This window comes from Trachinotus anak, unplaced genomic scaffold (genome assembly GCF_046630095.1).
Source record: "Trachinotus anak isolate AG129_WGS33_773 ecotype Australia unplaced genomic scaffold, CSIRO_AGI_Tana_v1 ptg000011l, whole genome shotgun sequence".
NCBI lineage: Eukaryota > Metazoa > Chordata > Actinopteri > Carangiformes > Carangidae > Trachinotus > Trachinotus anak.
In genome coordinates, this window is record NW_027273862.1 from 16,987,225 (window position 1) to 17,004,663 (window position 17,439).

Consider the following 17,439-nt stretch of genomic DNA (forward strand, 5'->3'; position numbering starts at 1 on the left):
GCCTTTATGCACCTGTGTAACATAAACAGAGGATAATTTAAGTAATGGCATATTAAACAATTTAACTGGCTTGGTTAACTCCTTTGAGCAGCAAGAACAATACTTTACTGCTCTGCTCTGTTTTTTTTTCCTTTTCCTCTTTTTAAAAGCATCCATTTCCTGTAACAGCACTTTTTTTCTAACCCAGGCAGAACCACAGTCACATCTGGCCCAGCACTCTGCCATGAGACAGCGCTGGGCCTGGCCAAGAATCAGTCGGCAGATTGCCTACATGTGTGTGGCTTCTACCACTCGGCTCTCTCTGTGCAGGGTCTGACAGAACTGAGAGCACACATGTGACACTGGCCAACACATTAGGACAGATCTATCATTAACCCTTTATTCAATTCTTTATTTGTTGATGGACATATTGCAATATGCTGTGCTTAGATTGGAAGTGGCTTTGATGCAACATGCTGGAAATTATCATTCATGAATGATTTAAGTCCCTTTTCAAGCAAAAATGTCAAACTTGATGGTTCTTGTTTCTCTGATGTGAGAATTTGCAGCTATTCCTTGTTTTAACATTACTGAAAACTTAATATCTTTGAGTTTTACATGATTGGTGGGACAAAACAAGACATGATGATGTCACCTTGGAAAATGTGATTGTGTCTTTGAAACTGTGTCGGGCATATTTCATTGTTCTCTGACATTTTATAGACCAAGTGAGAGAAAATTAATGGCAGATGAATCGATTATGAAAAAAGTCATTAGTTCCAACTCTACTATACATAACAAATTCCTGAACAATACTCATTTCAATAGTAAGAAGCTAATATCTAGTATACTGACACTGAAGCAAACAACTAATCATTCATTCAACTGACATTACATTGTCAACAATTTCAACAAGAAAACATACCAAATATTTGCTGGTTCATCCCTCGCAAATGTGTTTTGTTGTAAGGTGAGTATTTTACAAATTAATGAAAATAACTTAGTTGCATCTCAAATCAAATCACTTTCAACTGCTCATAATACCACAAGGAATATTTCTGCAAGATAATTTCTGTCTGTTGGTATATTCTTGGTTTCTATTTGGTTTCTTCAACTTTAAAGTTCTGTAAACCACAGCCCATTATGTGTTTGTTTCTGTGTGTGTGTGTGTCTGCGTGCATGTGGGTGTGCGTGAAGCAGGCCAACACAATGGCCCCAGCTTTCCTGTCATCCGTGATAGATGACTCAGGGGTCTCAGGCAGACATTAGCATCACAATAGACTAAACCAACAATATGAAGGCATTCGTCCCAGGTTTTGGGAATAGCAGGCAAGGGCAGGAAGCCTTTTACTTAGAGCATCAATGGGAAACCACCGCTTGCCAAGTGGAGGAGAAGCTGTGACTTGCGACTTGAAAGAAAATTGACAGTGCCCTTTTTGGAAGGTAACGCTAAGTTACATTAGCTCTGGCTGACAGGCCAAAGACTATGCCGATGACAAGGTTCCTGTGTGATGAATGATTTCACAAGACTAAATAACGCACAGCTGCTGCAGTGAGAACACAACATGTCAGTTATGTAAGCTTAGACAATTACAACTAAATAAAAAAGGTCTGCAGCTAGCCAGATCCTGCAGGTGTTTCCCGAGGAAGGTGCAGCACCAACATTTACAAGTCTTTCCTGTCCGTCAGAGCCGCTGAGTCCTCAAGCCCCCTTAGCAGTGAAACCTTTTGTGAAAGTCAGAAGACAATATCTGCTGATCATAACATCTGACTCCAGTCCACCAGCTGATTGTTACAAGTGCCTTAACTTCCTGTATGGTTGGACACTCACATTGGAAGCATGGGTCCATAAGAAAGACTTCAAGGCCAGACGTTGTATGCGTGACTCAACAATCATCACAAACACTAACGCTATTCTCTGAGACACAATAGAAATCCCTCCTCCTCCTCCTACACACTCACACACACAAACACACACCATTCCAGTGCCTGCAGGCTAAAACAGAAAAGTTGAAGCCCATATATCTTCTCATTTAACTGACTCTGCCTTTATGTGTTTGGTTGAGTTCCTAATTATAATTAAATATCATTACCAGCATGTATTCTGTACACACATTAATATAACTTTGTTATACTATGTGTGGCGATGTCGTTTTAATATGTCTGAGCTTGTTAATTTGTTGGAATTTCATACTTTTTTGATACTGTGAGACATTTACATACAACAGTCTTTTTAATGTCTCAAAAATGTTCACAGGCTCTTTCAGTTCTGGCCTCACATGACCATGGGTGTTCCTCCCACATCCACAGGAAACAGCTCTATTCAGTCCTCATTTAGACAAGAAAAGCAGGGACATAAAAATAAGAAAGCCTACAATTAAGAGCAGCTCATTTATTTAAAGCCTGAGAATTTCTGTAATGAAATGAAAACAGATAGAGCCCAGACACTGAGTAGGTTTTGTTTTGTTTGTTTTGTGACATTTTATTCTGTAACTTTGATGATACCTTTCTCTATTTTATGACCAAAACAGCACTGCTTAGGGTTTTCATTTTTTGTCATATGTGCACTTATTCACACAAAAGCCCAATGTCTTTGGGTCTTAACTGGTTAAGAAAGCAGAAGAGTATCTGTGTGGTGAGTAGAGAGCTTTTTTAATTGCAACAGTGTATATCTGTGCTCAAATCCAAAACAGATAAAATCTGCTCAGCCTTAATATCTACCAAGTTTCCATCGAAATTCAGAAAATTTCCACAAAAGCAGCAAAAGTTAAAAGAGCACTTTTCAAACCTCAAACGAACAATAACAATGGACACATGAACTATATTTCATATATTAATTTGAGGTTTACATTACATTACAGTCTCCTCATTGCTCGACAAGCATCTGATGTTTAAATTTGTCGCAATTTTTATCACATTCTTCATATACGTCATAATTAAATCACCAAGTCTGTTTCCATTACACTTTGCTTTTACCAATAACACAACTTATCCATCAAGTGTAAAAACTTTTTTGCAATATGACTTTTTTTTTTTATTTCAAGCATATCCATTTCAAATGAAAGTGTGATATACATAAGTGTAGCCATTCAAATAAATGTATACTTTTTCACATAGATACACAATACATATATATACACACACACATTATATATATATATATATATATATATATATATATATATATATATATATATATATATATATATATATATATATATATATATATATATATATATATATATATATATATATATATATATATATATATATATATATATATATATATATATATATATATATATATATAAATACACTGCAGCTTTTTAGACTTTAATTGATGATTGTAAGTATCACTCAGGGTTTAAAAATCCAGCCCCAGCAAAATTAAGTTCTCTATATAATGTAGTGTGCAACTGTAATTAACAGCTCTTTAAAAATCCATTTTTTCTCTGGACACCAAAAGAAATCAATACTTAACTTCAAATGACCTTATTGAGCTGGATAAAAGGCTTTATCACAGGGGCTGGGTCAGGAGCGGTTGAGCTAATGTGTTAGTTGAACAGTGGGGGATTAAAGGTGAGGTGTTCTCTCAAAATCTTACAAGACATCACAAAGCAGCAGGTCACTAACCTGAGCCTTCCTGGAGACACTGAGAGGATTACAGCAGCCAACCTCTGCTGAACTGTGGCTGTATTCAGACGGGGCTGAGGAGGCAAAGACAGCCTCTTTATCACTCAGCAGGTCCAGCCCATTCTATTTCCTCTCTCCCCACAATACCTCTCTCAAACAAGTCCAGAGCTGAAACCTGTTAGTCCCAACTCTGTGTAGCATACTCACAGGGGACCAATTTGCACAGCCAGCCCTTGTCTGAATCACTCTATCAATTAGGAGCCACTGTGTTTATCATCACATACATTATTGTAGAGGCTGGCCTGGTCATTGTGTTGAGGTGTGCCTCTCAGGAGAGGGAAACAGATGAAATAAATGACCAGGGAGTGAAGCCACAGTTGGACAGACTGCTGGACTAATCTGAAAGGACGGCTGTAATTATGAGTCTCCCGAGGAACTGGCTGTGTGGCAAGTCCAATGTGTGAACATGGCGCTAACAGTCAGGAAGGTGCACTACCCCCCTTCTCCACAACAAAGTAAGACACTGAGTCAAATCAATATTTTCAATCTCTCAGGATCAATTCAGCATCTGAGCACAAAGGAAGACATGTTGGCTGTGACCAATGTGTATAAATGAAAAGTCAAACTTTGTGGTCATGATGGCTGCTTCTGTCTCACGTTCTTTTGTAATCGTGAGCATAAGCTGAGGGAGTCTTGGCTGAAAGTTGTAATTGAATCCAAGTTATTGGAGGGAGGCAAGGTCCAAAATAGTTAACAGAAATACCCCAGATAGTCAGGACATAATAAACATGCACTTACTATTAGATTACAAGGATAATAATAGGAATGGTCATATACATAGCATAATAAAGGTCAGACCATAACACAGCATTGAGTACGATCATTTTTTGGCTATGACTACAGTCTTCCTTTGTTTCCAGAGATGCTGTTCAGTGTTGAGCGAACCTTTCTCTATTCCACAAACAGCACAGAAAGAGATGAGTCTGTGTTAGCACTGGAGTGAAGTCCCTGTGCTCTGGTGAGAGAATAACACTGGCATTCAGATTCCATTCATATGTTGATTACACAAAATGCTCCCATCAGTATGAGATGATCTTGTCAGAATAAAAGTGTTTTATCAATTGAATATGATGTAATCAGCATGAAACTGATGACTTTTCTTAAAGAGAGCATGAAGTGACACTGCATCTTTAAGAAGCCTGGAGTCTCACTGTGTTTTAGTCAAACAAAAGCAGCCAATTGAGAACATGCAACCTGAAACCAGAAGCCTGGCTCAGAGGGCCTCACACAGTCCTCAGAGCATGGACACACCCCGTGTACTCCTGATTCAGGCAGGCAGAGAACCACGGCCTGCTATCCAACCATTCAGTGCAAACACTTTCACACAGTCTGGAAATCACAAACACAGACTCACAGAGCAGTTTGTTTAGCCTCTGGAATACAACAGTAAAAGTAAAAAATCTAGTAGAACTACATTTCTAAAAAATGAAACATGAACACAGCATTCAGCAAGTGTATCAAATAGTGACACAGTACACTGTTTGTTATAGTATTATACACTATTTTAAAAATTTTGTTCATTTGATAAATATAATTATAGCACATACAATGTCCAGAGCCAAATGCAGAATCTCTGCCCCAGGAAGTCAACTCTTTTACTAACAAATCCTCTCCCAGTAACATCTCTTCACAGTCTTGTCAGGAACACTACTGCTTATGCTTTGAGCCTGTCTATCACCACGGCTCATGGTAAGCAGCCCTGTGAGGCATGAACCCTCAACAACATGAGGCCATGGGCAGGAGACTGGAATCTCACACGAGCCACAACATGTTATGCTTGGTCACCAAAACATGGACAAGAGTTAGAGCTGAAACCTGCCCCCCAACAGACTGCCATGAAATAATACGCACTTCAAAATCAATTCTGCTGCTCAGCAACAGGGGAGCTCTAAATGTAGACCCATTTTGGGGATGAGTTTCATTAATTGCGCATTCACAGAGCTACAAAAACACATATGGATGATAAGCTAAATATATCTAGGAATTGAATGATGCAAAACAAGTGTAATGAAATCAACTTGATCTTAACTCATATATCACCTGTATGTTTATTGTTAGCTCAATTTGCTCTGACTAGTGTCTACTGGGTATATTAGACCCATGAGTGCATCTCATTGCAGAGCAAAACAACAGGTGCAGAAGGACCATGAGGAACATCAGGGTTTGTTCAAATAGACATGAAAGAATCACATAAAACATATACATGTACTATAAAATAGTATTTATATAATAATATATAAATAATAATATATATATATAAATACATTTGAACTATTTGAATTACACATGTACATGTTTCACAATGCTGGAGAGACAGGTAGACAAAGTGGTACACTTTTCATACCTCATATATGACACTCTCTACTGGACCCATCATATGAGACTGCTGTCACAATACAAAGTTAAGTTTCAGTTTCTGTTTAGTCTTTATCTCTCGCATGCTGTCTTGCTATCACTCACACTCTTTTGTTCTCTGTTTTCCTATTTTTAGATTAGCCAGGTACTTGGTTACATAAATACTGGATTAACACCAGTACCATTAGACAAACCTCCCACCTGTAATAGAAACCCCTGTCTAGTAGAGCAGTGTCTGGTCCACCATGTTCATGAGAAGAATCACAAAATCAGGTTAATTCATGCTTGTTGACCCATTCGCATCAACTGTAGGCACGTGTTTGATCCCTGTCAATCAAGCTGAAATAAGTATAAAGCATCTCCATAGCGACCCGTAATGACTAAATAACCAGTCTGTCACCATCCAACCTTAACATCTTGAATCTTAACTCAAAATGGCTTCTTCCTTCCCTCATCATACCTGAATCAATACTATTTACACTTTCAACAGTTACTCCTTTTGAGAAAGACATAAAATAATTGGACTTTTTTCACTAGCATGTGTGTGAAAACACAGTAGCCTTACACTGACAATGACAGGGGAACAAATGAGGGATTATTCTGGAGGTGTGTGATGCCTCTCCTGCAATGAAGTTCCTCACACTCCATTCTGAGTGAATGCAGGTGACTCGGGGAGCCTGAGCTGATCCCAGAATTCCTCATTATCTGCCCAGCAGGGAGGATCAGATCCGCTCGCTCTGTCTCAGAGCATGCTCGGCCCGGTGAGACGAGACCCAGAGGAGCACAGTGCTGGGCCATCGGGGGCAAGCCAGGTCTGCTCATTATATCTAACTCATCCTTGGCATCTCTGCAAACCAAGTGCCACTTAGTTCCCACAGGAGGGGTCTGGGCTGGATCACTGACGAGATGGCAGAGCAAACAGCAGAATGGTAACAGGAAAAGCTTTACATCAAAAGTCACGTGCAGATAGAGGCATAATGTCCAGCCGTATGCCTGCAATACGAATATTACAACATATATGGCTTTCAATCATTTATTGATTGTATTTATCATTTTAAATATGGAAAATGAATGATAGAATTACTGCTACTGCTTATCAGAACCAAACTGATAGTAGATTAAATGACACTTGCCTGAAAAGTATCTAAAAATCTCATGCAAGAGAAATATGATTCCACCATTAACATCTGAATAGACCTCAAAGCTCGGACATCAAATACAACAAGGGGCCTTAGCAAAAACAAGAAAAACACCTTATGGGTGTGGTATAGCCTACAGGTACAGTAGGTATTTAATTATTTTTTGTCAGTAGATTAAAAAAGAACCGGTTTCTTTTTTTAAACAGTAACTGAGAAAAATTCACCAATGTCATCTAGCTTGCGGGGCAAGTGCAAATACATAACTCAATGAATAAACATACAATTTGAGTGAAGCGTGTTGTTTCATTTATCAACTCTATTTCTGGGGTAAATGAATGCAGCCCAGCACAGCAGGTGAATTATGCAAGTGCAGAATCTTAGGCCTTTGGCTGGGGGCCAGTGCCCTCCATTTCCCTTTACTTTTTAAAATATTCTCCTAAGTAAACTCTGGGGCCAAGGCAAATGCTGGGTGATACAGTCTATGCAGATGTAGTGTCTTCCATTGCAGTCACAATTAGCCTCAGAGAATGGGCACAGCGCCAGCCAACACTGGTCTCAGCACATCCGAAACACTTCAGGTAAACACCACAATAAGCTAAGAAGCAGAAATTAGAAATTGTTTTGAACCGCAACACAGTTGCTATAGAGACTGTTGCTAATTAACTGCACTCTACCCCAGGATAACAAAGGGCTTAAGGGCACTCAGGGCGGCTCCTCTTGTGATGAGCTCTGTGTATGGAACACTATGCCATCCCCAGGGTCTCTCAACTACAAAATACCTGTCTCCTTGTAGCCAACTTTCATCTCAGATGCCATAAGAGGTTTTGTGTGGAGTCTGTCTGTGTCTGTTATAAACCCTATGGACCTGGATCACAGTGCCATATCAGCCTCACCATGATTAGCTGAACCCTTCCCCTCTTAAAAGATAAATCAGTGGATGTTTTAGACAAATCAATCCCTTGTAGCAGCATGGAGGACCACTTCATTGGTTACTTATCTTTGATGGTATTCCAAAGATGTGTAGTGCTAGCACAAATGAAAATCTGCGGTATCATACAAAGAATACATACAGTATTCACAGGGCTAAGAGAACATCTTTGTTTTTATAGGGGGCATGTGCCCAGGGCTTGCATTTCTTTGAATATTAGAGTTCTCTAAATAGTAAAATAAATACTATGCCTACATATGTACATTTTTTTATCTTTACACCAGTACATCTTATACTTTTGTGGGGAAAATGAATATGATAGGTTTGAAGTTCATATAGATTCACCTTACAAACATGGAAACTGCTAACTACAAGGCTATTTTTTTCCAAATTATAAATCCCATACACAGCAACATTTATTTTGAAATTAAACAATGAAGACTGATTTTTACAATACTTCATGCATTCATTCATCACACAAAGAGGAATAAGGAAGTGAAGCAACAACAGTAAGCATTTTGTAAGATTTGCCTACAAAACTGTAAATATGTCAGAGGAATAAGAGAAAATAATGGTCTGACTCACATTCTAAGCATTCCTCAAAAGATTCGCAACACAGGGTTCATTGTAATTTTCAACACTGAGGTAATCAAACTGGCCACTCCCTACAGCTATTGCCTTGTTGTCTATCATTCATGGGATTCCTGGATACAAAACATTTCCTACTTCAGCATGAATCAACACTGTTCTGCTAGATTATCCTGATGCTTCTAAATGTCTACAGTTCAGTACATTTGAGTGTCCATACTGTCCATGCTGTGTAAATGTATAGGCATAACACCATCCAAAGTCCACTGTATTGTTACTGGTCTAGTTTTATATTTGGTTAACAATGTATTCTAATTAAGAACAGCTCAATCTATTCAAAATAAAACATGGCAGCTTTTTTTCTGGAAGAAAGACTGATGGCACCTTCCTGGCTTTGGGGGATTGTCACAGTTCATGGCATGATGGAATTGGCACTGGGTTGCAGCAACAGTTGGAGGACTGAACAACAAGCACTGTCCCCAGAAAATATACGAGACTGTTAGCAATCCATTACATTGTCCCACCAAACTCTCATACATTAAGCAAGAGGACTGCATCCACAATTCTGCCTTTAAAGTCCAAAAAGCATTAAAAAACACAGCTCTCCAACAACTAAACACAGGCATTTACCTCAATTTTCTGCCACAATTTTAGAATCTGTAACCAAGCATTAGCTTTCTCTGTTGTATATTTTCAGTTTCTACACTTGAAGATATATGAAAATCATTTCACTACTTATCTAGTGTCTTACAGTTCTGATTCAGTAAGACGAGACAGACAGACGAAGGATTCTGCTACTGGTGAGACGTGTAACCAGATACAGAGCACATCTGGCAGGACAAATGTCTATTCAACCCTACAGTTGTCTCCTCAGCAGATTTTAAGGTGGATTCAGCACCACAAAAACAAAACCTTTCTTTGGGTTTGTTATTGGGGTTTTGAATCTTTCTTAAGTAACAGTCTTTTATTCAGTCTGTGAATTATATTTTTGTCTATAAGACATTTTCATGAGGTAGATTTCAGTGGGTTTACAATAATTCTTATCTGCTTATCTAATTTTATTTGTAAGATTTTAAAGAGAAGCAGCTACAACCTGCATTAAAGGTCTTACATTTTTGTACTTGCAGTAAATGTAAATCCACAAGTATGAGTAACACCGAAGTTCTCAAAAAGAATAGAGAAAGAAAAATATTAAAAGGAGTATTTGACCTTTTTTATTGGCACAGTCTGCCAGAAACCTGAACATTTTTATCATGTTGAGAATGATAAGAGAGGCCTGCACTTAGCACTGCTCAGTTATAAATCTAGAAAAACCGAATTGTCATGCTTTAATCCACAGCAGAGGGACAGCTTCTCTGCCAGCTTTACTCTGTATGGGGACATTGAAGGAAAAGACAATGGGGAGGGTCCTGTTGTCTGAGCCCACATCTTTGTAGTGGCAGCTGAGGGGTTTCACTGAAACTCCTAGAATTTACATTTTGTTTGGCCGGAGGGGTCACATGACAGCTGCAAGCGAATGCTCTGAGGGGCTTTCTGCTTTCACTTGACACTGACAGGCTGTGAGACGGTCCAACACCACAGAGAGAAAATATTCCCTCTTTCCATGACATCACCCAGCCAGGAATGGGGGGAAGTGGAGGGAGGAGAGAGGGCACAGCTGGTGGCAGCCGCAGTACCATCTGCTACTGACTAATAGTTCATGCTGCTTTACTTATAAACTTGCACTTCTGTGAACCAGAGTAGCAGCTGTATCGCCACCATCACAGAACACATCACAGATAAATTTGAGACTGACAGTCGTATAACGTTACATTACTCAGCACAATGTGTATCGATTCATTTTTTTTCATTGTGGAAAATACACTTTTGCACTTTTTTGCCTCAATTTAAATGAGGAGATTTATAGAACTGTCATGTCTGCCCATTACAGACGAAACTACAACCAGCAGTGAATCTATACAAACACCTAAGTGAAAAAAATGACAGGCTGTGGTCTTCATTGTCTGTTGTCTTTACACTTTATTTTTTGGGACAGATTAAATAAGCACAATATAAAAAGTAATTAGTGCGCTTTAGAGGTGCTGGTAGACACCTTTGTCACCTTTGAACAGAATAAGGCTTGCTGTTTCCCTGTGTTTCCAGTCTTTATGCTAAGCTAAGCTAAACAGCTGCTGGCACTAGCTTCATATTTAAGGATAGACATGAGAGTGATATCAATATTTTTATCAAGCCATTCCTTTAAGCTTCTTCCGTTCTCACCTATTAGAAAAGTATACAAAACAGATAACACTTGGGTTAAAACTCACACATACACACATGTACATACCATACATCTTCCCCTCATCAGAAAGGATGATCTTCCTGCGTCCACAAGGAGGATATATAGCCAAGGCCTCTTGGAAGCTCTGTTCAATGTCAGGGCTCCACACCCCCTCGGCATCATTGTCTACGGGCTTGTCTGCCGAGTCGCTCATCCTCTCCAGGTCCTCGGCAGGGCTCTCGCTGCCGCTCCAGCTGCTGGGATCAATCGTGGCGGTTGGGCTCTCCAAGCTAAAGCCTGGAGCAGACTAGGGAGAGACCTGAAATTCCCAAATAAACAAACACAACCAAGATGTCATTCTCCATAACAGAACAGCAGACATCTGCTTTTAAAAAAAGGCCATACAGTGCACAGTGTTAGTTGAGAGCACAATATGGAGCAAAAGCAGCCAAACACACTTGGACATCACCAAGAATGTTCTTGTGTTGATTTATAATGGCTGTTATGGGTTTAAAAAAATGAAATATTTTCTCACATGAACTTGTGGCTCTTCCTATTTAAATGACAGACCACAGAGGTTAAAAAAATCATTAATATGTGTTCTCAGATCAGATAAATGCTTGATGGGAAATGTATCCCATGCCTGAAAGAGGAGGTGAGTCCACAACAATACATACAATACCAGGTGGTCCACTAAGACTTTTATGTAAAATTTGTATATAACCTACTATCACTCAAATTTTTTTTTTTAAATTAAGTTTTCCACCGTCATTCAAAATTTTACAAGCTGTAATAAGACCACATTATGGTCCCCCTAAAGTTGCTAATTTAACCTGAAGCGATAAATCTGGGTCAGGAAATGAGAAAATATTTGACACTCCCTCATTACCACCACCACTGACGCACCCTTGAGCAAAAGCACTTGATCTCCAGTATAAATGTATGTAACTCTGTGATTGCAAAACAAGACATTTAATCAAAAAACATTCAAGTTCAGCAAGACTATGCTGCAGAAGTGACTATTGCACAATTCAGGATCAGTCCCCTTTGTGTGCCTTACCAAGCTGCTCGCATAACTGGAGAAAGTCTCATCTCACCAACAAGCTCCTAGATGAATCTGCAGCTAATAAACTGAGGGCTGTATCATTATGCGGTGACTGCATCAGAAGCAGAATGCGTAGCATGTCCACTAACATAAACCAGTAGACTATCATGCATATTATGGGAAATGACTATTACACGATACAACTTCATGAATGTACAGATGTGACTAATTATGGCATTTTATTGGGTATCAGTGAAGCATGTGTGTGGTAAAATGAGATTAAGCAATATTGCTGTTAATATACACTGTGTGGCCTTCATAAATGGAAAGCATTCTGCATAAATGCCCAACCCAAAACTTCAAGAGGCTTTATTAAGGTGGTTAAATTGCATAAGGACAAGACATCAGAAATAAGTTCTGTAGGAACATAGATCATTTAGATCATTTAGCTCACAGTAAGAACATAGATCATTTATCACATGGAGGTTGAGTTTATACAATTTGCAAGGTAGAGATGGATAAAGCCCCAAAAAACTGGGTATCTGCATAGGTGGACTTTATAAGACAAAAAGTGCTATTATACGACAAAGAATAGAAAGAATGTAATAGTTTTTTTGTCAAAAGCAGATGAAGAGTTTAACACTTTGAAAGTGTTGCAGCAAGGAAAACAAACATGGCTCAAGCAAAAACATGAACTCAAAGCATGTAAGATAAAATTGTCTTAGTTATGGGTAAATAAATAATGTATACATTAAATGTGTACATTATTATTTACACTAAATGTTTCAAAAAACTTGCTCCAAGGCACAGCGATTGAACACAGACGAATGGAAGAATGTAATGAAGACATATCCTCTGAAAGACAAGTCCCCAGAGAAGAACACACAAGGTAACAAGTTGTTCAGGAATTCATGAGTCAGTGTACCTCTCATTTGAACAACAGGTGAACAGGAAATACTGTGATAGTGACAGGTTGTGTAAACCAGACTTGTTTTAGTTTATAGTTGCATTTTTTAGGTGTTCAGTGCAACTGTCTATACAGTTAACTGCTCCTGCTCCTGTCTATTTTTTCCCACAAACATAGAAAGAACATGAGTGTTTCTTAGGCTGTGAGCTCTGCCAAATGGTTCTGTGTGCACAATAATACTGTGGCTGTACACACTGATGGAGGACTCCAGCTGCTGATGTGTTGCTGTCACTGCAAAGGTAATTTATACTACACAAGATGTACGCTGACCATTCCACTCTTCTGCTGTGAAATTATGTGACACTGCCCAGACACTGAGTTTTGCTTCCATGCAATCAAAGTCGTATCAATGAGTAACATGCCTACTGACTTTTTAATCTATCAACTCAGGACCAAACAAAGACTTGACTTTCAATATAAAGCAATCTCAGAATTTCTGTCAACTGTCAAGCTGCTACTGTTGATGTTTTACTTCCTTTATAGAAGGAAAATCACTGAGGTTTTTCTCCTTTCTTAATCTCTCCACTCTTTCCAGACAACTGCTTCCTCCCTGAGCAAGATCCTATTCAAGCAGCACAAGCTGTCAGGAAGTGGGAATAGTAGCATATGTTTCTTCCAGCATGTCAGTTCATGAGGGGGAAAGGGGGGATGGGAGCAAGCTGTTGGGGGAAAAAAAACACTCCCAGAGAGCAGAGAGAGCCTTTACTGAATTCCGTTTTTGTGTGCTGACTGCTGACACTGCAGAACTAACTCACAAACTGATGAGGGAGGGGAAAAAATTCCCATTTCAACCACTAAAAGGCTGGGACTCTTTCTTGATGTGCTCCTCTCATCCCAACCAAATGATGAACTGTGCTGGTAATCACTTCTACCTCAAATTTTTACAGCAAGATGAGCCTCTTAAGAAAATATTTGTTTCTATCCTCATCATCATTACAGTGTTTGTAAAAGCTTAAGTCAAAAATGCAATTCTTTTGCATAGATATTTTTCCTCAAAAGTTGCTTTCAGTATGTTTTAATAAGGATTTATAAAGCTGAATCTACTATAACATTCTTTAAACTATAACTCTAATGTTTTTTATGAAGTCCTTAACAAACATTTATTGTGAATACTTCTAAACCTCTCATGAAAAATAACAATTTTCTACAAATTTCAAACAATTTTCTTTTTTTATGAGTACTGGTTCTGTGTTTTATTGTTAAGGTATGTTAAAGTTGATAAAGTGATACTTTACAAAGTTCTTGGTGACTTTTTGTCTCTGTACATTGGAGCATATTGATTCTTACACACTAACATTTCCCTCCTCTGCCAGCGCTTTATTCCAACACCTCACCAGGAAATGATTACTGTTAAAGTAGCATGAATTACAGTAGTATATAAACCTCAACTACAGCTGCTAAAGAAATGTTGCTTACAAAAGTATAAGAATCTTAAAAGACTAAAACAATGCCTATTCAATGTAAAGCTGTAAAATTCAAGCCAGTTGAAGTAGCTAGATCAATGACTATGTCTCCAATCACTCTGCAACAGATGAACATCAATACTTCTCCTCTACAGATATTACTCCATAAACAATGTTTCTCCTGAGGGCTGGTCTCTAATTTGAGATCAAATGTGTCTTCTGGATGCTGATCATTATCTGAGGAAAACTTAAACAAGTCATCAGATACAAACAACACAACAAACCAGATGCACTAACCCTTAAATTCCATTCCACTCTTCAAAGAAAATAACTACTCAAATGACATTTTGTGCACTGTCACATAATTGCCCAATCTGTAATAACCTGTGACAAGGGGCAGTCGTTCAGGTGATCCTCCTGATATGATATCAATGCAAGGCACAGTCACAATCCAAGACCCAAAGGAATTCAAGCTTTCTGGATGAATTTGAAGTTTCCCTCACAAGTGAAGTTATATAAGTCATAAGTTATATGTTATATGTTTTATAAGCCACAAAAGGCTTCTAAAACAATCACTTTTACATTTTGGTCAAAAATTACTCAGCTGTTTGTCACATATCATTCATTCCTTGAGGTCATCCAGGGCTCCTGGTAAAGGCTTCATACACATTGCAACCAAAACTCTCCTGCACCTTTAAAGGGTTTCCTAAATTTTTCAAACCAATTCAAACCATTTATCCAAGCAGAACAAAATTTCAAAAGATGTCAAAGGTATGCTTCTGGTGTAGTTTCTTCCCCACTTATTTCAATCTGTTTCTTTGTATTCTGAGTAATGTTTTCTGTTTAATCTGAATTTCTTGTGGATTAAGCAAATTGTCTGCCAGAGTCTTGCCATTCCACTGTTCTACTTCATCATGATCCTTTCTTAAACACTTTTGGGAATACATTTTCACCAATTTCAGAAAGTGTAAGTAATGATAACACTTTGAACTGAAAGACTTAATTCAACTTTAGCTGCAAATAGCAGATGTTTGGAGAATGTGCAGATTTATATAAACATGAATAAAACATGAGTGCAGACTAATGCAATTTAACATTTATAAATAATTTATAGAATATCTTAAGCATTACAGTCGACACATATATAAATTATTAGCAACATGATAAGGACTTTATGGGTTCCTACAAAAGGTTATGTAAATCTACATGTGTTAACATTAGATGATGGTCAAATAATTGTTATTCCTTCATATAATTTGACAAATACCAAAGTTAATGTCTTAGCCAACAGTGTATCACTCACCTACACATAGTTGAAGGAATCTTTTTAGTGTCATTAAAAACACCACTAATTAATAAAAACTACATAGATACATATACTGTTAGTGTAGATCTGTAAGACAAACAAGAAAATCAAAGATATGTTACTGTTTGGATAACTAACAAAACTATCCAAACCATTTTCACTTCAGTTCTAGTTCCTTAATGCTACATTGTCAAACTACAATGCTGTAAAACATGAAACCATTACCAACATATAATGTGGAATGTGGTGGAATATTGAAGGAAGAAAGGAGTGTTTGCAATGAAGAAGGAAAAAGGTGTGCGGTAAGGTTATTTATGTGTCGAAAGTAGATGTGAGTGCATAGTTCTTCCATTGAATTCCAGTATGAGTAAAAAGAAAATCAACGTATATATTGATCTATTAAACTAGCAACACTGTTATCCGTATATCTTATCATTCCACCTTAAGATAGGGTTTGTTAACTTGTCCTCATACAAACACTGAAACAATACAAAATAAAAGCCAGCCTCATCCTCAATAGATTAGGTTCTTTGTATCCTATGACATCAATTGGATGCTTTTGCCATGTGCAGCATGTGAATATCCTAGCACCGGTGTCATTGAAGACAGTCTCTTAGTGCCTTAGAATCTGCGGACTAATGTCTGTCTGTCAAAAGAAGGTATGAATGTCACCCATAGAAACACTTGTGGCTTACGGATAATTGCATACTTCTGTCTTTCTAGGGTGTACACCATAGAAATGGTCTTACTTGTGAGATGCGGGGTAAAGATGGCCCGCAATGCAATAAGTGAATGTGGTAGCTAGGCAGAGTAGTAGCTGTGACATGGCATTATGGGAAATTACACTTACTGCGAGATTACATAAACCACTCACCAAGCTGGAATCCAGCTCCTTAAATTAAGAGAACCCATTTCACCCATCAGACAGAGCAAGGTAATGAAATAGCAGATGAGAGGTCTCAAATGTAATTTTCCATGTGGAGTTCTTTTGTGCCGTTATCTCAGAGGGTGCAATAATGATTCTGTGAATGACTTTTGTGCACCCCATAATGGCCCATAGTAGTTAAGGCCACAGTGTGTAAAACTATAATTACCATGTGATTTCAAAACTCAACATTTTCAGCATGTTATAAAGACATATCCTGGCCTTTGCATAATTATAACAGCAACGTCAAAAGTATTCCATTTTGAGCAACACGTAACCAACTATGAACATTTACAATGATGGACGTTTCTGAAATTCCATTTAGTTTCTGTAATTAAAACAAATTAATTACTTTGGGAAAAGCATGTTTATGGAATGACGTTTTTGACAGCATGTCTTTGAGGACCTTGAGATGCAGTTACAAGAACACACAAAAAAATGTTCTACCTCAAATCTATGGTGATACTCTTCAAGTTTATTTAGAACTCTTTACCACTCAAAGGTTAAGTTGAGGCATGTGGTTAGTGTTTAAAATAAATTAATATCAACAAAACAGGTGCAACACTGAACACGAGTCCCAGTTTTTAATTAAAAAGAAAAAATATTTTCGAAAGCACATACTTAACCTCCTCAAAAATATTTCCAAACAGACTACACTATGTCACTAAACTATGCAAGAATTTCTGAACAAAATGATTGATTCTGTATTTTCTCTTATGTTTCATGAATAAATCTACAGCTTTGGAGTACAGATGAATGAATAAACAAGGTTTTCAATACCAATTTCCGAAGGTCCACTGGAGAGGCTAGAAAGCTTACTTATGCTGCTTCTTTTATTGGCAGTGGCCTAG

At 38.0% G+C, this 17,439-nt stretch overlaps 1 protein-coding gene across 9 annotated transcripts in view; it reads right to left on the reverse strand.

The window, feature by feature from the left end:
* The window catches only part of tead1b (TEA domain family member 1b), a 47,803-nt gene that overhangs the window by 21,779 nt on the left and 8,585 nt on the right, over nt 1–17,439 (reverse strand). For all 9 annotated transcript variants that reach the window (XM_071488504.1, XM_071488506.1, XM_071488508.1 and 6 more), the window contains exon 3: nt 11,009–11,261. In XM_071488504.1, the coding sequence (XP_071344605.1) occupies nt 11,009–11,156 (148 nt within the window). In that variant the 5' untranslated portion in view covers nt 11,157–11,261. The remainder of the gene's footprint in view (nt 1–11,008; nt 11,262–17,439) is intronic.